Source organism: Schistocerca americana, chromosome 2, assembly GCF_021461395.2.
Source record: "Schistocerca americana isolate TAMUIC-IGC-003095 chromosome 2, iqSchAmer2.1, whole genome shotgun sequence".
Taxonomy (NCBI): Eukaryota; Metazoa; Arthropoda; class Insecta; order Orthoptera; family Acrididae; genus Schistocerca; species Schistocerca americana.
The window spans coordinates 358,378,027-358,400,634 of record NC_060120.1 but is presented as its reverse complement, the minus strand read 5'-3'; the positions used below and the strand labels follow the sequence as shown (position 1 = coordinate 358,400,634).

The window sequence follows — 22,608 nt, the reverse complement described above, 5'->3', positions numbered from 1 at the left end:
AGTGCTGAGATGTAACGCCACACCGTACTGCAGAACGTCTAGAATGGGCGACCCTGCCCATCGCCATAGTGCCACCTGCACAACACACTGCGACTCTGTCACGAATCGCTGACGAGGCATGTCAGCACTTCTTCACACCATGCGCCTAGGCCCAGCAACTGCACAATGCACTGAGGCAGCTTTATGACTTTTTATACTCATCGTGGCGAGTAAATTTTATTACAGATATTGCTGCTTTTCTAACGCATCCAGGCGTTTCTCCATATCACTCTCTCACACCATGTGATCGGCCTCCTGCAGCTCCCTAGGTCGCAATATGGACGTCCGAACTGGCTATCACCTCAGGACATCGTTGACATTAGGATGATGTCTGCAGCATCGACCATCATCTGGCACGAAATAGTGTGGTAGGCGTAAATTTTCTTTGTTGCTGCCCTTTTGGTGCATTTGTGTATCTATAGCACTTCGAAAGCGTCATTTCTTAGACTGCAGCAGCCTGTGGACTTGTCGTTATTCAAAGGAAATGTCAGGGAAATGTACTTAACGTTAGTACGATGCACGTTTTGTAACCCGACAGTGTTTGAACTGTCATATACCAAGGCTGTGTCAGCCGCATGTAATACCTGTAGACGATTCGGACATTTGGCACAGGATTGTTCTGAATCCCAATGGCAAAAGGACGGGTGCATAATTTTTTTGCGCATTTTAAGTACAATTTTCCTTTTTGTACTTGTTTGTTGATGTAAACAGTAGTTGTAGGTTACGCAGAATGGCAGAGGCATGGGCCACAGCCTCTGGGTGAAGATGTTGCTGCTTGCACAGAACGAATACAGGTATTGCTAGGCTTGAATTCTCATGAACAGCAGGAAGAGGAAGAGCTACGTCAGCACGTTGAAACTTTACAAGCTGTGGTGTAGCAATTTCAGTTGGAATCGGAGAAAGCTAAGGTAGTGTTGAGTGTATCTTCCTCTTGTCTCCAACCATTAGGAGGTACCTTGAGAATGCCTTTCTCTGGTAAGTCAACAGAGGACGTAGCTGTGTTCATTAACGAAGTTAGTGTTGCCACCGCAATGAGTGCGTGGTCAGAAAAGACTTCTCTCCGTGTGGCTAATTTATGACTGAAAGGCGAAACTAAAACGTATGTGCTCTATCACGAATTTCTTACTAAATTGGAGATTTTAGAACAGTTAGCTGATGGCTTAAGTTGTGCCATAAGAAAAATAGCACCAGATTTTTCTGAGAAAAACTGAGTACTTTAACGCTAAAGCACAACGAATCAGTGGAGGCCTTCTCAGGCAGGATCCGGAAGATCAATGTGCAAGCATATGAACTGCTACAAACCACCGAAGCTGATAGAGTCTTACTATATGAACCCCAAAAAGAGTTGTCTTTCTGGGTTGTATCCCTGCCGAGATGATACGTAGAGTTGGGACTGAAAGTCCTGGCGACTTGGCAGCAGCTCTTAAGGTCGCTACCACATTTAGAAGAAACTGGCGTTGTCACAAACGTACGTACAGACCACCGTGTTTTTGTTTCAGAAGTAAAAGTGCTATACATGTGGGCATAGAGGTCATATACAGAAGGAGTAGCTGCAGCATGAATGGTATAGATGTGGAGTAGATGGACCCCGAGCACAGTATAATGGGAAGCATGGTCAGAGGGAGCAGCCGTTAAACGCAAACGGGAGTGCTTAAACTGTTGCAAAGCATTCTCAACAGGACATAACATTGCACAAATAGATGCACAGATAGATTGATGCTTGGGAGGTTTTGTTGACGGCAAGGAACATAAATTTCTGGTAGACACGGATGTGCACTTGTCAGTCGTCAGTCTGGAGGAGATTAGGGAAATAACGTACAGTCATTGGTACGCAACTGTTCACTTTTAGTATTGGAGCTAAGAATTTTCGTGAGTGTATGGAAGTGTCACCGTATGTAGGTGAAGGCTATTCAGCGACTATTAGGCCAGATTTTCTCGATAAACATCATGCTAAGTCGATCTTCTGCAGTACACAGAAGAACTCAGTGGAACATTATTTCTGCTGGAGGTTACAGCTGTAAGTGAGGCAACATCACATGGTCACCCCTCACGAAGGTATTGCCAACTTAACAGCGAACACATACACAGAGGTTTGTCCCCATGATAAAGCACCAGCAGGTAAGGCAAATTCGGTGTGGGATTCTGTGTTTATACCGATTTACCAATTGAAGCGTTATTTGTAGTAGAGCTACTGGTGGATGATGAAGAGTTAGTCAAAATGCATTGATCTGTGCGCAGAAGCATAGCGCGTATAAGGGGTGTTAATCGTGGATTTAAGGTTCCTGTAAGCTTGAATAACTATAACATGGACGTGCTAAGGCTGTCAAAGACTAAGAAGCAAATATCACCAGATAGAATCTGTGTCAGATGGTAGACCACAGACAGCTTTTAGGGTCCCCTGGGAACATTACCTCCATAGGAGGCTGCAGTTTGGGGTTAAAAACGTGACAGCCACATTTAAAAAGTTATTAAATGGGTTGATACAAGGTTTAAGGTCGGAAACACGGATGGTACATTCGGACAACACCATCGTATTCTCGAAGGATGTGCGAGAGCATGCAAAATGTTTGAAAGACATTCAACTGGATATGATCAGCATGTCTGATGCTTCGCATAGGTAAGTGCCATTTTGCGGAGATGCAGTTGTACTACCTTGGACATGTGTTTAATGGAAAAGGTGTTCAAACTGATCCTGGCTCAACAAAGACGATCCGAAACTTCGTAACATCACAGACCATGAAACAGAGTCATTTCTGGTTTTATGCAATCTCGTCGTCTTGCGGTACTCGCTTAATGCGGACGGGGTCCCGGGTTCGATTCCCGGCGGGGTCGGGGATTTTTCCTGCCTAGAGATGACTGGGTGTTGTTGTGTCGTCTTCATCATCATTATTCATCACCATTACGGTCGGAGGAAGGCAACGGCAAACCACCTCCGCTAGGACCTTGCCTAGTACAGCGGTGCGGGTCTCCCGCATCGTTCCCTACGCTCCTCGGAGTATGGGACCTCATCATTATTAGTTGATAAAAACTTTCTAAAGCAAAGCAAATATTTATTTACAAACAGCCACTTTCGACAGACTTTGCTTTCATCTCTATGTCTTCAGAAATTTGTTATAAAATGCGTTCATTTGAGTTGGATCTCACGCCAAAAAGTCGTAAGGTCCAATTCAAAATTAGCACATTTTATAACACGGATTTTTGAAGATCTGAAGGTGACAATAAATTCTGTTGAAACCAGTTGTTTGTAAATAAAGAAATATTTTTGTGATCATGGTTCAAAATGCCTCTGAACACTATGGGACTTAATTTCTGAGGTCATCAGTCCCCTAGAACTTAGAACTACTTAAACCTAACTAACCTTAGGACATCACACACATCCATGCCCGAGGCAGGATTCGAACCTGCGTCGTAGCGGCCGCGTGGTTCCAGACTGTAGCGCCTAGAACCGCTCGGCCACTCCAGCCGGCTGTGATCATAGGTTTGGAAAGTTTTTACCAAGTAAAACAGATCGCTTCTTTTAATGTCTCAGCATGAGAAAGATCTGTTATTATAACATATCCGAAAAGAATTTTGCACATATCACACAACCATGGAATCGGTTAATAAGAGAGGATTGAAATTCTAGTAATCAGTGGGATTTCAAACAGCATTTAACACACTGAATACAGTGTCATGTGCTAGCTTTTTCCCAAAACTGTCCCATAAACTGTTTAATAATCCAATATCCTTATTTAACTAGTAAATCTTATCAGATCACTAATGATACATGAAAGTGGCAAGCAATAACATCAACTGCCAATGATTGCAGTTCTGAATAGCGCTACCTCTGAGGAACCTTGTAATGTTCTGCAGCCTTCAGGCTTTTAGCCACCTGGAAAATGGCGAGGGTCTCTAGGGGAACTCTACAGGCGTAAAAATATATCTGTTGAAAGCCAAACTCTCGACAAGTAAATGCAGGACAGAGCACTCTGCAGATAGAACGTAGCTGGAGCAACTAACGAGTGCGACTCAGCTTGTTACAAAGTGTCGTTGTGCACAAAGAGAAAAGAATTCCTTTTAGCAAAGATAATATCTGAAAGACAGGAAAAAAACAATAGCGCTAGCATAGAATCCAGTCGTCAGTCCTGGAGGAGGTCAGTTGGAATTTGTTTTCAAAATTTTGTTAGGTGGTCCCTAATCGGATCATAGTAACTATTTTGGTAGTGGGGGAGAGTTTTCTAGCATGTGTTTGTGGATGCCCTCTTATTGGCAGCGATTAGAAATTTTTTACATGGGAAAGGGGGGGTGGAGGGAATTTTCTGGCCTTCTTCTGTCCCACTCCAAGGCAAAAATATTATTAATTGACAAACCATGGCAGAATCCGTAATAGTAGACAATTTGTGAAGATGTTTATTAATTTATCATTGGTGGGAAATTGGTAGCTCTGTTTCAATTGGCTGATGAGATTCTGGTGTTGGCAGAGTCAGCAAAGTTCAGCAAAGGAGATTAAGAGAGCATTTATTTTTAGGACATCATAGAGGTAGTACACTTCCTCTTAGAACTGCAGAGCGAGGTGCCTCCATCTTACAGCAGAACTCAGATGGTGGGGATGAACTTAGAATTCTCAGACGTCACTGCAGCCGTCTTTTGTTCTCATACATCATTAGAGTTGCAAACATGGGGCGTATTCGGTATCACTGAGACAAGGTGAGTTCTAAGGCATTTCTTTTGCATTACAGTGCCATTCTGCTAATCTAATTTTCACATCCAGCAAGCTGTACCCACTACACACGTAGGCAAGAGTAATAATGTTTGTTCATGCTTTTACATTACTTTTCATTAACTCATTTGCTCATTCCGCTATCACTGGTCGTATTTGAAAACGAAGTTTTGTCATTTCTGTAATGCGTCCACTCACCTACGCCAAGGTTGTTGCACATATTTTCAATCTTTTGTTCACTCGATAATTGAGTGTATTCTTGCCTGAGTGGATAAAATAGTTTTTGATCTCTTTTAGCAATAAATCAGATTTTTATAATGATCCTTAGCTTTTTTCGTATTTTGTTGGACCTTTTTATCAATGTATCTGTGTAAGGCTTGGTACCATCTTTAATTGGACCATCCCTGTCAATTTAATTATATACGCCGATATTTGTTGCACAATAAAGTTTTTTTTTTAATTCACACGATCTTTAGGGGAGTTATTAATCACTGTAGGTCACTGGAGATGGATTCAGTACCATCTCATGGGTATACTAAACTACTCAACGGACACCTCACAGCAGTATTAGTTTCTGATCCAGTTGTGAGCTTTCCTGATATTGAGATGGAATCAGCAATGGGGCGGTTGCTTGTATTCTCAGCCACAACATCGATGGGCAGGAACATCTACTAGCGTATGCTTCAATGCAAATGAAGAGTGCGAACGTTAGTACTCCACTACAGAATAGGAAATGCTAGCGGTTATACATTTTTTTTGTTAATTGTAGAGCCAGAAGTTTAAGGTTGTAACGGATCATCCATCACTGAAATGACTGTTGGAGCTGAAAGACACTTCGAATACCTTAACGAGGTGGGCACTCAAACTCAATGAGCTTGATTGTGAGGTGTTTCATAAACCATATAGAAAACACACAAATGTAGATACATTGAATAGGAAGAGTGCAGTGTTGAATGCGCTAGGCAATAATGGGATGCCAGAGAGCACAGACTGCTGACAAAGACTGACAGGCAATCGGGTCACAGTTGCAGTCCATGACAGATGAGGGCTTACTCCGCAGAATGATGAAATGTGGACGACATACAGTGGTTCCGGCAGCGTTGAAGAATGACAGAACTAAGTCTGACAGTTTTGTGGTGAATGTCAAAAATAAGTTTGACCTGTTGCTACAGTTAGAAACTGATGAGCCTCAAGCAGAGGTAGGTGTAGACAGGACACAACAAACTTTCAATAGGAAATTGAAAAAGAATGTAGGAAAGTCATCGAAAAGGAAGAAAGTTTTGTTGTTAGGCAGTTCTCATGCCAGAGGTGTAGGCCAACTTCTGCAGGAGGAATTAGGACCAGAATACCGAGTCACAAATTTTTTCAAACCAAGTGCTAGTCTGGATCAGGTGACAGAGGATTTAGGTTCACTCTGTAAAGGATTTACCAGGGAAGACACCGTGGTTATTGTGGGAGGGCCAGGGAACAGCATCGACAGAGATCCTGGGTACAGTATAGAGTGTGACCTGGTAAAGATTGCGTCGGCATCGAGACACACCAATGTTGAATTTGTATCTGTCCTGAGACGCCATGACCGGCCTCATTTGAACTCGTCCGTTGGGAGAGTTAATTTGGAGTTGGAACGGCTGCTTGGGTCGGGTGCGGGGGCTCATATTGGTGTGGTTCCTGTTGATTATCTCAGTAGGTGGGACTATACCAGGCACGGCCTACATCTCAACAGGAAAGGGAAGGGGAAACTAGCTGGGGTAATAGCAGGAAATTTAAGGGGGGGAGGCACTGCCATGAATGGTAAAATACCAGTGGTTACAGGTGTTTGAGCAGCACCTTTTTTAGGATAGGTAAGACAGAAAGATGTCAAGTTCTACGAGAGGTCAGGATTGGAACAAATCTTCAGTTTAGGAAAGAAATTAAACAGCACAATTCTAGCACATTGGATCACCAATCACAGCTGTCAATTATAAATTTTCACCGATCACCAGAAATTTTATCTCCACCAAGTTTTATCTCAGTCCTAGGTAATTGCATTGATGAATTAAAGTCACCCAGCCCAGTTGACACAATCTGCCTCTCTGAACACCATGTGACCACTGGTATAGGAACTAGGCCCCCTGCCGCCGTTGGATAAGCAACTGCAGCAGCAAGTCGTATACTCCTAGCTCACTCATTTGTTACATAGTTTAATTCTTAATTTCTTTGCGTGTTTTTCGTACTTGCATTGTGTAATTCATAAATTTCGGGCGTATTATAGTATTTGAGAGTTGTAGCATCGCGTTTTAGTACCTGAATAGTGTAAATTCGCGTAGTCGTTTGTCTACTGTTTTGTTTTGAACGGCCAGTGTCGGTTGGTCGCAGTCAGTGTGCTCCCTGCCGCCGTTGGATAAGCAGCTGAGCAGCAAGTCGTATACTCCTAGCTCACTCACTTGTTACATAGTTTAATTCTTAATTTCTTTGCGTGTTTTTGGTTCTTGCATTGTTTAATTCATAAATTTCGGGCGTATTATAGTATTTGAGAGTGTAGCATCGTGTTTTAGTACCTGAATAGTGTAATTTCGCTTAGTCTCCTTCCGCCGCCGAGCAGTGTCAGCAGTGCGCAAGTAGCAGCATTACTGCATTTACTAGGCAATCTTGTATTTTAATAACCGTTTAAATTTTGTCGATTTGTTTGCGCTCTCTGTAGATTAGTTCAGACGTTCTTAGCAAAACAGTTTTTAGCATGGATAGGGACTGCAACTGCTGTGTTCGGATGCAGGCTGAGTTGGCATCCCTTCGCTCCCAGCTTCAGGCAGTGTTGGCTTCGGTCACACAGCTTGAGGCTGTTGCCAATGGGCATCACTGTGGGGGTCGGGATGGGGGTTTGTCGGGGACGGCCAGCTCGTCCCACGCATCCCCTGATCGGACTACGACTGTGGTTGCCCGGGATACTGCCCGCATTGAGGCTGATCCCTCACCTGTGGTAGAGTGGGAGGTCGTTTCAAGGTGTGGCAGGGGGCGAAAGACATTCCGGAGGGCTGAACGGAAAGCCTCTCCAGTTTGTCTGACGAACCGGTTTCAGGCTCTGTCTCAGGCTGATACTGATCTTCGGCCTGACATGGCTGCTTGTCCTGTTCCAGAGGTTGCCCCTCAGTCTGCAAGATCCGGGCAGTCGCAGAGGGTGGGCTTACTGGTAGTTGGGAGCTCCAACGTCAGGCGCGTAATGGGGCCCCTTAGGGAAATGGCAGCAAGAGAGGGGAAGAAAACCAATGTGCACTCCGTGTGCATACCGGGGGGAGTCATTCCAGATGTGGAAAGGGTCCTTCCGGATGCCATGAAGGGTACAGGGTGCACCCATCTGCAGGTGGTCGCTCATGTCGGCACCAATGATGTGTGTCGCTATGGATCGGAGGAAATCCTCTCTGGCTTCCGGCGGCTATCTGATTTGGTGAAGACTGCCAGTCTCGCTAGCGGGATGAAAGCAGAGCTCACCATCTGCAGCATCGTCGACAGGACTGACTGCGGACCTTTGGTACAGAGCCGAGTGGAGGGTCTGAATCAGAGGCTGAGACGGTTCTGCGACCGTGTGGGCTGCAGATTCCTCGACTTGCGCCATAGGGTGGTGGGGTTTCGGGTTCCGCTGGATAGGTCAGGAGTCCACTACACGCAACAAGCGGCTACACGGGTAGCAGGGGTTGTGTGGCGTGGGCTGGGCGGTTTTTTAGGTTAGATGGCCTTGGGCAAGTACAGAAAGGGCAACAGCCTCAACGGGTGCGGGGCAAAGTCAGGACATGCGGGGACCAAGCAGCAATCGGTATTGTAATTGTCAACTGTCGAAGCTGCGTTGGTAAAGTACCGGAACTTCAAGCGCTGATAGAAAGCACCGAAGCTGAAATCGTTATAGGTACAGAAAGCTGGCTTAAGCCAGAGATAAATTCTGCCGAAATTTTTACAAAGGTACAGACGGTGTTTAGAAAGGATAGATTGCATGCAACCGGTGGTGGAGTGTTCATCGCTGTTAGTAGTAGTTTATCCTGTAGTGAAGTAGAAGTGGATAGTTCCTGTGAATTATTATGGGTGGAGGTTACACTCAACAACCGAACTAGGTTAATAATTGGCTCCTTTTACCGACCTCCCGACTCAGCAGCATTAGTGGCAGAACAACTGAGAGAAAATTTGGAATACATTTCACATAAATTTTCTCAGCATGTTATAGTCTTAGGTGGAGATTTCAATTTACCAGATATAGACTGGGACACTCAGATGTTTAGGACGGGTGGTAGGGACAGAGCATCGAGTGACATTATACTGAGTGCACTATCCGAAAATTACCTCGAGCAATTAAACAGAGAACCGACTCGTGGAGATAACATATTGGACCTACTGATAACAAACAGACCCGAACTTTTCGAATCTGTATGTACAGAACAGGGAATCAGTGATCATAAGGCCGTTGCAGCATCCCTGAATATGGAAGTTAATAGGAATATAAAAAAAAGGGAGGAAGGTTTATCTGTTTAGCAAGAGTAATAGAAGGCAGATTTCAGACTACCTAACAGATCAAAACGAAAATTTCTGTTCCGACACTGACAATGTTGAGTGTTTATGGAAAAAGTTCAAGGCAATCGTAAAATGCGTTTTAGACAGGTACGTGCAGAGTAAAACTGTGAGGGACGGGAAAAACCCACCGTGGTACAACAACAAAGTTAGGAAACTACTGCGAAAGCAAAGAGAGCTCCACTCCAAGTTTAAACGCAGCCAAAACCTCTCAGACAAACAGAAGCTAAACGATGTCAAAGTTAGCGTAAGGAGGGCTATGCGTGAAGCGTTCATTGAATTCGAAAGTGAAATTCTATGTACCGACTTGACAGAAAATCCTAGGAAGTTCTGGTCTTACGTTAAATCAGTAAGTGGCTCGAAACAGCATATCCAGACACTACGGGATGATGATGGCATTGAAACAGAGGATGACACGCGTAAAGCTGAAATACTAAACACCTTTTTCCAAAGCTGTTTCACAGAGGAAGACCGCACTGCAGTTCCTTCTCTAAATCCTCGCACAAACGAAAAAATGGCTGACATCGAAATAAGTGTCCAAGGAATAGAAAAGCAACTGGAATCACTCAATAGAGGAAAGTCCACTGGACCTGACGGGATACCAATTCGATTCTACACAGAGTACGCGAAAGAACTTGCCCCCCTTCTAACAGCCGTGTACCGCAAGTCTCTAGAGGAACGGAGGGTTCCAAATGATTGGAAAAGAGCACAGATAGTCCCAGTCTTCAAGAAGGGTCGTCGAGCAGATGCGCAAAACTATAGACCTATATCTCTTACGTCGATCTCTTGTAGAATTTTAGAACATGTTTTTTGCTCGCGTATCATGTCATTTCTGGAAACCCAGAATCTACTATGTAGGAATCAACATGGATTCCGGAAACAGCGATCGTGTGAGACCCAACTCGCCTTATTTGTTCATGAGACCCAGAAAATATTAGATACAGGCTCCCAGGTAGATGCTATTTTTCTTGACTTCCGGAAGGCGTTCGATACAGTTCCGCACTGTCGCCTGATAAGCAAAGTAAGAGCCTACGGAATATCAGACCAGCTGTGTGGCTGGATTGAGGAGTTTTTGGCAAACAGAACACAGCATGTTGTTATCAATGGAGAGACGTCTACAGACGTTAAGGTAACCTCTGGCGTGCCACAGGGGAGTGTTATGGGACCATTGCTTTTCACAATATATATAAATGACTTAGTAGATAGTGTCGGAAGTTCCATGCGGCTTTTTGCGGATGATGCTGTAGTATACAGAGAAGTTGCTGCATTGGAAGATTGTAGCGAAATACAGGAGGATCTGCGGCGGATAGGCACTTGGTGCAGGGAGTGGCAACTGACCCTGAACATAGACAAATGTAATGTATTGCGAATACATAGAAAGAAGGATCCTTTATTGTATGATTATATGATAGCGGAACAAACACTGGTAGCAGTTACTTCTGTAAAATATCTGGGAGTATGCGTACGGAACGATTTGAAGTGGAATGATCATATAAAACTAATTGTTGGTAAGGCGGGTACCAGGTTGAGATTCATTGGGAGAGTGCTTAGAAAATGTAGTCCATCAACAAAGGAGGTGGCTTACAAAACACTCGTTCGACCTATACTTGAGTATTGCTCATCAGTGTGGGATCCGTACCAGGTCGGGTTGACGGAGGAGATAGAGAAGATCCAAAGAAGAGCGGCGCGTTTCGTCACTGGGTTATTTGGTAACCGTGATAGCGTTACGGAGATGTTTAATAAACTCAAGTGGCAGACTCTGCAAGAGAGGCGCTCTGCATCGCGGTGTAGCTTGCTCGCCAGGTTTCGAGAGGGTGCGTTTCTGGATGAGGTATCGAATATATTGCTTCCCCCTACTTATACTTCCCGAGGAGATCACGAATGTAAAATTAGAGAGATTAGAGCGCGCACGGAGGCTTTCAGACAGTCGTTCTTCCCGCGAACCATACGCGACTGGAACAGGAAAGGGAGGTAATGACAGTGGCACGTAAAGTGCCCTCCGCCACACACCGTTGGGTGGCTTGCGGAGTATCAATGTAGATGTAGATGTAGAAGCACAATGAGAAACTCAGACAGGAGAGTACTGCAAATGTTAGAATAAGGAAAGGTTCTCATAAAAGTATAATTAAAAATAATGTAAGTATATTTCATCAAAACATTGGGAGTTTAAAGAATAAAGTAGATGAGCTTCTGGTTTGTTTAGAAGATTTAGAAGCTGAGGATGAAATAGATATACTATGCCTGTCTGAACATCACATTGTTACTGATATGGATAAGGTAAATGTAACTGGATATAAACTCTCTGCACATGTAAGGAGAGAAAATATGGAGAAAGGAGGAGTTTCCATATATGTCAAAAGTTATCATTGTGCAAAAAGTATAGAAACAAAACAGTTTTGTGTAGAGAAACATATAGAAGCATGTGCCTGTGAGCTTAAATTAAATAAAGGCACATTTATAATTGTAACTGTATATAGGTCCCCATACGGAAATTTTCATCTATTTCTGAAAAATTTGGTCTCCTTGTTGTGCTATCTGTCAGACAGGGGTAAGCAAATTATTATTTGTGGGGACTTCAATGTAGATTCTCTGAAAGAACAACCATGGCTTACTAAGGGTATAAAAATATCTTGTAACCGGAAAAGGGAAATGTATCTGGCAGCAAGAAAGAGTAGTGACCCAGAAACTATCAAAAATTATAAAAACTACTGTGTTATATTAAGAAAAGTTATTAAAAAATCCAGGAGTATGTGTATCATGTCTGAAATCAGCAACTCTGATAATAAAATTAAAACAATTTGGAATATTATTAAAAGAGAAACAGGTCAACCAAGAGCAGAGGAAGACAGTATTACCATCAAATTGAATGAAAACTTTACGAACAAAAAGTCAGAAGTTGAAAATATTTTTAATAATCATTTTCTAAATGTTGTGGATATAGTAGGATCCAGGTGTTCATTAGAAGATGCTAGGCTGTTAATGGAAGAGGCCATACCTATGCAATTTGATAAATTGAAGTCTCACCCACTTCTCCCTCTGAAATTAGGAAAATAATAAACTTGCTTAAAAGAAAAACTCACATGGAATTGATGGCATTTCCAGCAAAATACTAAAAGCTTGTTCTCATCAGATAAGTAAGATTCTCAGCCACCTGTGTAATAGCTCTCTGGAACAGGGCATTTTCCCTAATAGACTGAAATATGCTATTGTTATACCTTTGCATAAAAAGGGGGATAGATCTGATGTCAACAATTACCATCCAATCTCCCTTCTAACAGCTTTATCCAAAATTTTTGAGAAAGTAATGTATTCAAGAGTAGCTTCACATATCTGTAAACATGAAGTACTAACAAAATGTCAGTTTGGTTTCCAGAAAGGTTTTTCAACAGAAAATGCCATATATGCTTTCACCAGTCAAATTTTGAGTGATATGAATAACCGAACACCACCCATTGGGATTTTTTGTGATCTCTCAAAGGTTTTTGATTGTGTAAATCATGAAATTCTGCTAGACAAGCTCAAGTATTGTGGCATGAGTGGGACAGTGCACAAATGGTTTAATTTGTACCTAACTGGAAGAGTGCAGAAAGTTGAAATAAGTAGTTCTCATAACATGCAAAGATCAGCACATTCCTCAAACTGGGGAACTATCAAGAATGGGGTTCCACAAGGGTCAGTCTTGGGTCCTTTGTTGTTCTTATTATATATTAATGACTTGCCATTCTATATTCATGAAGAGGCAAAGTTAGTTCTCTTTGCTGATGATACAAGTATAGTAATCACACCTGACAAACAAGAGTTAACTGATGAAATTGTCAATACTGTCTTTCAGAAAATTACTAAGTGGTTCCTTGTAAACGGACTCTCACTGAATTTTGATAAGACACAGTACATACAGTTCCGTACAGTGAATGGTATGACGCCATTAATAAATATAGACCTTAATCAGAAGCATATAGCTAAGGTGGAATATTCCAAATTTTTAGGTGTGTCCATTGATGAGAGATTAAATTGGAAGAAACACATTCATGATCTGCTGAAACGTTTGAGTTCAGCTACTTATGCAATAAGGGTCATTGCAAATTTTGGTGATAAACATCTTAGTAAATTAGCTTACTATGCCTATTTTCACTCGTTGCTTTCATATGGCATCATATTTTGGGGTAATTCATCACTGAGGAATAAAGTATTTATTGCACAAAAGCGTGTAATCAGAATAATAGCTGGAGTCCACCCAAGATCATCCTGCAGACATTTATTTAAGGATCTAGGGATATTCACAGTAGCTTCTCAGTGTATATACTCTCTTATGAAATTTGTTATTAACAACCAAACCCAATTCAAAAGTAATAGCAGTGGGCATAACTACAATACTAGGAGAAAGGATGATCTTCACTATTCAAGATTAAATCTAACTTTGGCACAGAAAGGGGTGAATTATACTGGCACTAAAGTCTTTGGTCACTTACCAAATAGTATCAAAAGTCTGACAGATAACCAACAAGTATTTAAGAAGAAATTAAAAGAATTTCTGAATGACAACTCCTTCTACTCCATAGAGGAATTTTTAGATATAAATTAAGAAAAAAAAATTTTTTTTAAATAAAAATAAAAAAATAAAGAAAAACAAAAAACAAAAAAAATAAAGTTGTTATATTAACTTAAGTAGGTTGTTAAATTAACCTAATTATGTCATGTATTCGAAAATTTGACTCATTCCACATCATTACGAAATATCGTATTCATGATCCATGGAACTAATATTAATCTAATCTAATCTCTAATCTACATGCTGCAGTAGGCACGAAACCATCTGTTGTCAGGACATGGAGGATACATATTGATGAACAGAAGAGTCACGGAATGGTTCTGGTGGAGAACAAAAAACAGGATGCTGAGCAATACGTAAAGGACTGTGTACCTTGTGCAGAAGGGACTCACCTTAGTGATCAAAAAATCTCTTTTCAAAGTCTACCCGAGATACCTATACCTTTTCAGGCGATAGGTTATTGATATCTTGGGGCCATTCAATAGAAGACCTGCCAGAAATAGATATATACTAACAATTATAGATCATGATATAAATTAGTAGGCTTCAACAGCCAGTGTCAATTTGAATAACATAATTTTGGGTGTTAGGCCAATCATTATGAAATATGAAAGCGACTTAACTGCCGGTGTTTTGTCAACATGTTGCGGTACTCTTCAGGTTAACTGCTGGATACCGCTGAATGTCGTCCCCTATATATTTTCTATTTCGCTCATCTGATCGCTACTGACTCACAGATCTTGGATGTCACTAGACAATGTGAAGAGGGATTGCTATGGAGGGGGATGGCTGTACAGTACGCTATTGCTTGTGGTACTCTGGTGGTTAATAGAAAGGGAACTCTAGCAGGCGACTGGTGGGAAATAGTGTATTGGCAGGCTGTTGTCTTTGGTAACCTAGTATTTGATTGGTAGGCAGCTCTCGTTGGCGATTGGTAGGCAATAGCAAATCGGCAGCATGTATCCAATGAGTAGTGTTTTCCCGCAGCGAGCTTTAAGTCCACACGGCTGTTCTATTGTGGCCGCTGTTTACGCTGTCAGACCTGGGTCAAATGGCGCTGCTGGCTGGCAAACGCACGTGGTTCGCTGTACTTGAATCTCCGGCAGCCACGCCGCAGTTAACTTTTAGCCATACTACCTGTTCATGATGCCAGGGTGTTTGATTACGTCAATAGTTTCTCTTATTTTTCGCTGCTGCTTGGCCACCTGCAGAGCAAGCATACGATAATCTACAAAACTAATAGAACGGCCACATTCCTGTTGATGTTTCACTACCGCTGCTGTGTCTTTCTATTCCAGTCTTACATAATGTTCATGCTCCGAGACACGAGTGTTAATGGCTCGTCCAGTTTCACAGTTCCGCCGAAACAGACTTCGCCACATTCACACCGAATTTCGTAGACGCTTGCAGTGTGGAGAGCATCCAGAGGATCCTTACTGGGCCTCAACAGATCTCAGTTCTTATGGCATCTCTGGAGCATGGGTCTGATTCCTTCATGATGCAGAATCTGGCCTATACGGTCACTTACGTACTGTGTGTGATCAACAGTATCCAGATACCTGGCTGAAAATGACAAGTTAGAGGCGGCCTCCATCGGTAATGCTGGAATTCAATATGATGTTGGCCCACCCTTAGCTTTGATGAAAGCTTCCACTCTCGCAGGCATACTTTCAATCGCAACCCATTCTTCACGGAGTGCTGCACTGAGGAAAGTTATCGATGTCGGTCGGTGAGGCTTGGCACGAAGTTAGCGTTTCAAAACATCCTAAAGGTGTTCTATAGGATTCAGGTCAGGACTCTTTGCAAGTCCAGTCCATTACAGGCTGCCACACGTCGTGCTTTATGCTCGATCGTGTTGAAAGATGCAATCGCCATCCCCGAATTGCTCTTCAACAGTGGGAAGCAAGAAGGTGCTTAAAACATCAATGTAGGCCTGTGCTGTGATAGAGCCACACAAAATAACGAGGAGTGCAAGTCCCCTCGATGAAAAACACGACCACACCATAACACCACCGCCTCCAGATTTTACTGTAGGCACTACACATGCTGGCAGATGCTGTTACCAAGGAATTTGCCACACCCACACCCTGCCATCGGATCACCACATTGTGTAGTGTGATTCGTCACTCCACACAACGTTTTTCCACTGATCAATCGTCCAGTGCCTACGTTACACCGAGCGAGCCGTCGTTTGACATTTAGCGGCGTGGTGTATGGCTTATGAGCAGCCGCTCGACCATGAAATCCAAGTTTTCTCACCTTCCGCCTATCTGTCATAGTACTTGCAATAGATCCTGATGCAGTGTGGAATACCTGTGTGATGGTCTGGATAGATATCTGCCTATTACACATTATGACCCTCTTCAACTATTTGTATATCACATCGGAAACAGTGGACCAAGGGATTAGGAGTGTGGGAATCTGGCATACGGACGTATGATACAAGTGACACCCAATCACCTAATCATGTTCGAAGTCCGCGAGTTCCATGGAGTGCCCTATTCGGCTCTCTCACGATGTCTAATGACTACTGACGTCGCTGATATGGAGTACCTGGCAGGAGGTGGCAGCACAATACGCCTAATAGGAAAAACTTATGTTTTTAGGGGTGTCCGGATACTTTTGACCACATAGTGTATCTCACGTAAGGTATGCGAGCAACAGAAATAGTTTCTTTTGCATTTTTGTCTGTTTTACCTTTGCTGTTCCTCACAGCTCATTGTATGTCTCTGTTGTTGTATCCATTTGTATGGAACGTTGTCTTAAGCTCGTTCAGTTCATGTTGTGCGTGGTTAGCATCCGGTGGATCTGGGCTGTCAGTATATGTAGTAAAGCGTTCTTTTGTGCTGGGTGGTGGTGTGAATCCTCATACAAGTACGTTTCAGTGTGCCTTAGTTTCCTGTGAGCTTTATGTCCTAGTTTCCTACAAGGTGTTCAATAAATCTCCATATCCGGGAGAGGAAGCACTTTGTTGTTTTCTATTTCTAGCATGAACTTTATCTTCTTTATAGGCTGTTGATATGCTCATGAAATCTGTCTAGTTCTGCTTCCACGTGAAGCCATATGATGCTCGTGTCTTCCACATACCCTTAGCCAGTAGGGTGGACGCAGTGACACAAAAGTTAGCACGGTCTGCTCGAAAACTTCCATGAATATGTCAGCTGCTGCCGATAAAAGGGGGGAGCCCATTGCCATTTTCTCTTTCTTCTCATAAAATTTGCCCTGACAACTAAAATGAGTTGAAGACAAGCACTATTGAACCAGCTCGCAGATGTCCGTCGGTTTCTGTTCTTGCAGGATGCTGATGGTTTCAACTATGGGCACGTTGGTAAATAAAGATGTTATGTTCGATCTAACCATAAGATCCATAGCCAGTAGTTACCGTTCCCGTATGAGCTGAATAAAATGCATAGAAACCTTAACATAAGACTCCATGTGGCTAACCGGGCTGCGTACCTTGTGGTCCAGGTGTTTTGCCACATGATATGTGGGTCATTTGATTCCCTTGACAACCGGCTTCAAAAGACAGCCTTCCTCGTGAAGCTTTGGTACTCCTTATATGCTTGATGGCACTGGAACCCGAGGGAGAGAAGTTGCCGATTTGTTACTGCGTACCAATCACCAACAGGAGATACCCGTCAATCACTTACTAGAGTGGCTTAGCAAATAGTCTGCCGATACACTATTTCCTACCAATCACCTACTGAAGTTGCCTTCCAGTCAACCACTAGAGCAGCACAGGTAATACCATACAGTAAAGCCATTCCCCTCCAAAGCAACATCTCTTCAAATTGTCCAGTGACACCCCAGATATGTGACGTCGGCAGCCAACATACAGCCGGAACAGAAGACATTCACCAGTAGCCATCGGTTAACCATCCCGAAGAGGACCTTAATGAATCAGACGAAGCATCGGCAATTTCGTTGCTTTAGTTTTTTATAATGACTCAGCCTAATAGCCAAAATTATTCAAAATTATAAATCTTTTTCAAGGTTCCTGGCAATGATGACGATTCCTTATCAGCAGGCTGGTACAGTAGCTCAGGCTATAGTTAATAGCTGGATATTTAAATTTAGTGTACCTTATACGTCAGATATCCTAAGGACAAGCACACACACCCATGCCCGAGGGAGGACTCGAACCTCCGCCGGGACCAGCCGCAAAGTGCAGTCAGTACCAGGCGAGATGGCATACTGCATTCGGTTCATACCGAATGCCGCTCAGATCGCAGCTCCATTGTATCGCCTGCGTCGGAATTGTGCCATTCGTGTGGGCCAGAGACTGTCAAGACGCATTTCAGGAACTCAAAAATGCTTTGCTTGGTGACAAATGTTTAGTGCATTTTGACCCTGCCAAGCCGGTAGTTTTGCAAGTAGACGCTTCTTCCTACGCAATAGGCACTGCGCTTTCGCATAAATTTGGTGCAGAAGACAGACCTATTGGTTTTGCCTCAAAGTTGTTAACTCAGTGCAATTATTCACAAATTCAAAAAGAAGCTCTCACTATTGTGTATGGAGTGACCAACTTCCATCACTATTTATATGGTCGCAAGTTCATTTTAGTGACAGATCACAAGCCTTTGCAGTCCTTGTTCCATCCATTAAAGCCGGTTCATACACGCACTGCTCAAAAATTGCAACGTTGGGCTTTGCTGCTCTTGTACTATCAGTATGAAATTGTATACAGACCTCCAGCAAAGTATAGCAGACACCCTGTCTGGCCTTCCGATTGGCTCAGACTCTGATTTTGATTCATCTGACGCATCTTGTTGCCAAATCGATACGTAGGACTCTGAAATGCTAGAATCTTTTCCCTTTCCCTACAGAAAAGTTGGACAGACCACGGAAGCAGACCCATATCTCAAGATTTTGTTGCATTATATTCGCACGTCTTAGCTTTGATCATTGACCATTATCCAGAACTCAGTTGTGCGCCGATACTTTGCACGTCGGCATAACCGGCAGTTCATCAGGGTGTGATTCTAGTTCAAAATGACAGTGACAATCGCGTGTTGCAAAAGGATGTGTTGCGATTGCTCCACCAAAGACATTGGGAAATTGTTTGCACTAAACGCAGCGCCAGTACTTGACAGGGCATGGGTGCCCACATTCAACAGAGGCCGTCATAGTGTTGCGCATGAGCGGAAAACCAATCCGCTTCATCACAGACATTCTCAACTTGGCCTAAGACTCAATCCCCATGGCAACGAGTGCACACAGACTTTTCAGGATCATTTTGGAACACTCGTTGGCTCATAGTGGTAGACTCTTTTAGCAAGTTCCAATTTGCTGTGCCCATTGCTTCTATCATGTCACGTAGCACCATTCAAGCGTTGTCCTCCATGTTTTGCATAGGAGGCTTGGCAGAAGTTCTTTCGTCAGACAACGGACAACAGTTCACTTCATGTGATTTTGAACAGTTTTGTGAACGAAATGGAATTTTTCATCTAACAAGTACTCCGTTTCAACCCCAGTCCAACGGAGAAGCAGAACGCTTCTTACACACCTTTAAACAACAAATGGCCAAGCTTGGCACCACCCACACAGGGGAACAGGCGCTGAAACTCTTTCTCGCCTGCTGCCGCTCCCACCCACGAGACGAATCATCACCGGCGGAACTTCTGCATGGCCACCGCCATCGGACGCTGCTACACGTGTTACACCCACCACAGCATCGACGCCGCAAATGGTCCATAATTATCGCTTTGCGCCGCGCAATCTTGTTCTTTTCTGGGCTTATGGCAACCTTGGGCGCTGGAAAAGAGGTCTGCAGCGCCGCCACCAGAACCACATTCGTGTGCGTCATTTGCCCCGTTATTCTGCTGCTTTTCTTCCCCCCGATTCACACCCGCCACAGTCACGACTGCCAGCTCATCTGTGCATCCAACGTCCTGCCTCCCCCCCCCCCCCCTCCCCTCGATCCGTTGTAACCTCCCTACACGACAACAGTGCTGCATTTCAGGGGGGGGGGGGGGGGGGGGGAATGTGCTGGATCAAGCGCTCCTACCATGAGAAGGGCCAGAGACACGTCGACAAGCAACAAGCTGCCAACGCCCTCTTGACAGCATGTATTTAGGCTGCTGCCGCTGACCAGAGGGCCTCACTCAATCGCTCGGACTCACTGATTCCAATCTGGTGTCTGTCAGTACATTCGCAGAGCAGACTGAGTTCACGTCACAGGCTATGACAGTACACAGCGACCAGATTAGCGACTAGAGTGGGACTAGCGGTGAGACTGAAGTTTGTAATAGTAAGATTAACGATATTGTTTGCAAGAGGACTATTACTGATGAGCTTGTACCACAACACATGGACTCTATTCCAGTTAATTAAATACTTCCAGTACAAGTAATAAAGAAATGTAAATAATCCACGTGTGCGTTTGTGTTGCAGAAAGAGGATATTGGCTACCTATAACAACATCCTCTCCCTTGCTTGCTTGCGGTACATGACTCTACAGTGGCGACGAGCATGTTGCAGATTGTATCTCGTCATGAACACAGAGCCAAAGCTTAAATTTTTTTATCAGTTTTGTGTATTGTCTTGACTGTTCCTTTAGCATATGAGGGAGTTGTTTTTTTTTTGAAACAAGTACTGTTTCTCACCTCAAAAATCCTCGTAGATGCTTGGCACATCAGGTTTCTGGTACTGATTCTCAATAGACGTGACACTTGATGATTCCTTATGGTTTAAATAAAGACATTAAAAGTATACTTTTCTTGGTGCAAATAAGATGGCTGTTCTCAATTCGACATACGAAGTGTGTCCAAAGCAACCAGACATCCGTCAAGAAGAGTGTTGTAGGCACCTGATTCCACTTAGCTCACCTAGTATATAAAAGACACCCTCTCAAAAATTCATGGCGAAGCATGAGAGAGTGCCTTGGCTCCTTGGGAAGGCGAATGGAGTTGCGTATCTTCAAGTAAAATCACAATAATCTGTTGGCGATCTTATAGTTATACAGGAAACTTGCATCTCAACGATGCGAAAAAAGTAACTGGACAGAAAACGCATTCTAATTTCCAGATGTAACACCCCACTCAACGCAGGAGATGCTAGCCGTTGTATGGTTGCCACCGACTGCACCACAATGAAGAAGACTTAAGCAGAGGAAGTAAGTGTGTGGTGTGTCTAAAAGAAAGTGTACTGTTAGGAATTCGTCAACTACCACAAAAAATTAATCATTAACTTTTCAGATTCAAGTAATGTGTTCGTTAAACCTCATCGAAAAGATAAAATGCATTATTAATTACATTCCACAGCATTAATCGTGACTGCTGTAAAATAACCCCGCAGGTATGGGATTAATGTAATTACTTATTTACATAAAAAACGCAACGTCAACTGTTTTATAATCTAAAAATAACACGTATCAAAACAAAACTGTATCATTCTGGATCCCACTAAAGATGCCTAAGAGTTAAAAAAAAAAAGGCTAAACGCGTCTTGGAGAAATAAATTACAAGGCAGTAAGAAAAGGTGGTTTTGTGGTTTTTATTTACAAAACAAATAACGACAGCACCCTTACCTCAGTAAATTCACTCCGACCTGAAACACCAAAACAGCGACAGGCAATTGCGCAGACTGGCGCTCAGATGTACATAATCGGTTGTTGCCTGCAGATGCCTTTATCGGGAGGAGCGCCTTATCACCGTCAGATGTTGCAGAGATATCTGCGCCGGAGAACAACGTGCACGGCATAAATACCCGGTGAAACTACGCAAGATTAGACAGCAATAACGCAGCTCTGTTATCGGTCAGCCGACTCCCAGTTTATTTTCAAATTTAAGACATCGCGAGTCTGGTAGCTATGAATAATCTATATCTACACTCCGCGTGTCATTTACCGGTGTGTGTGTGTGTGTGTGGCAGAGGGTTCGTCGGTTACAAGCTAAATTTTCCCTTTTCCCTCTTCCATTCGCGAACGCGGCTGTTGCAGTCCGTGCCACCGGCGGTGCAGTGGTGGCTGAACAACACCTTGGCGGCGCTGCGGCACAGGCGAAGCGATACAGACATCACCGCGAGGTCAGGTGGAGAGAAGAGGTAGCGGACGAGGAGTCTGGTGGTGGAGAGCGAGCGGGCAACAAGCAGCGGGCAGAAGCCGGTGGACGAAACGGTCGTTGGATCTGATTGCTCGCCGTGACTACCGTGGTGGGACAGCTGCAACAGGAAGGAGCGAACTGGCCGAATACCTACTGTACGGCGTGGCTGGGCGCAGTTTGCTTCGCGGCTAGCTGGCCGATCTTTTTCCGTAACAGAACCTGAAGGCAGGGTATTGCCTGTGTGAGTGTGTTGTAAGACGTTGCTGGTCTCTACTAGTTGGTTGTCTACGAATGTTATAATAAGTCAATTGTCGGCTGTTGTATGTACTGAGTGTAATTCAGCTTGATCAGTGTACACAAATTGACAGCATTCGTTGTTTGATTTGAGTCTACGTCTCTGAACTGTCCAGGTGCAATATCCAAGTATGTCACTCGCCGGTCCGTTAGGCTCTCTTTCAGTTTAATGTCATTTGAAGTTTCAAAAATGGTTAAAATGGCTCTAAGCACTATGGGACTTAACTTTTGAGGTCATCAGTCCCCTAGAACTTAGAACTACTTAAACCTAACTAACCTAAGGACATCACACACATCCATGCCCGAAGCAGGATTCGAACCTGCGACCGTAGCAGTAGCGCGGTTCCAGAGTGTAGCGCCTAGAACCGCTCGGCCATCCCGGCCGGCATATGAAGTTTCACTCATGTTTTTGTAGCCAACCCGCTCCTTATTTAACTTCCAGGCTTCACCTAAAT

General features: G+C 43.6%; 1 protein-coding gene across 1 annotated transcript in view; it reads right to left on the bottom strand.

Moving 5' to 3' along the window:
* LOC124594012 overlaps nucleotides 1-22,608 on the bottom strand; it is a 172,249-nt gene that overhangs the window by 46,591 nt on the left and 103,050 nt on the right. Inside the window, exons 5-6 of the mRNA XM_047132364.1 lie at nucleotides 21,744-21,977; nucleotides 21,346-21,533 (exon numbers count right to left, since the gene is read on the bottom strand). Of these exons, the coding sequence (XP_046988320.1) occupies nucleotides 21,346-21,533; nucleotides 21,744-21,977 (422 nt within the window). The remainder of the gene's footprint in view (nucleotides 1-21,345; nucleotides 21,534-21,743; nucleotides 21,978-22,608) is intronic.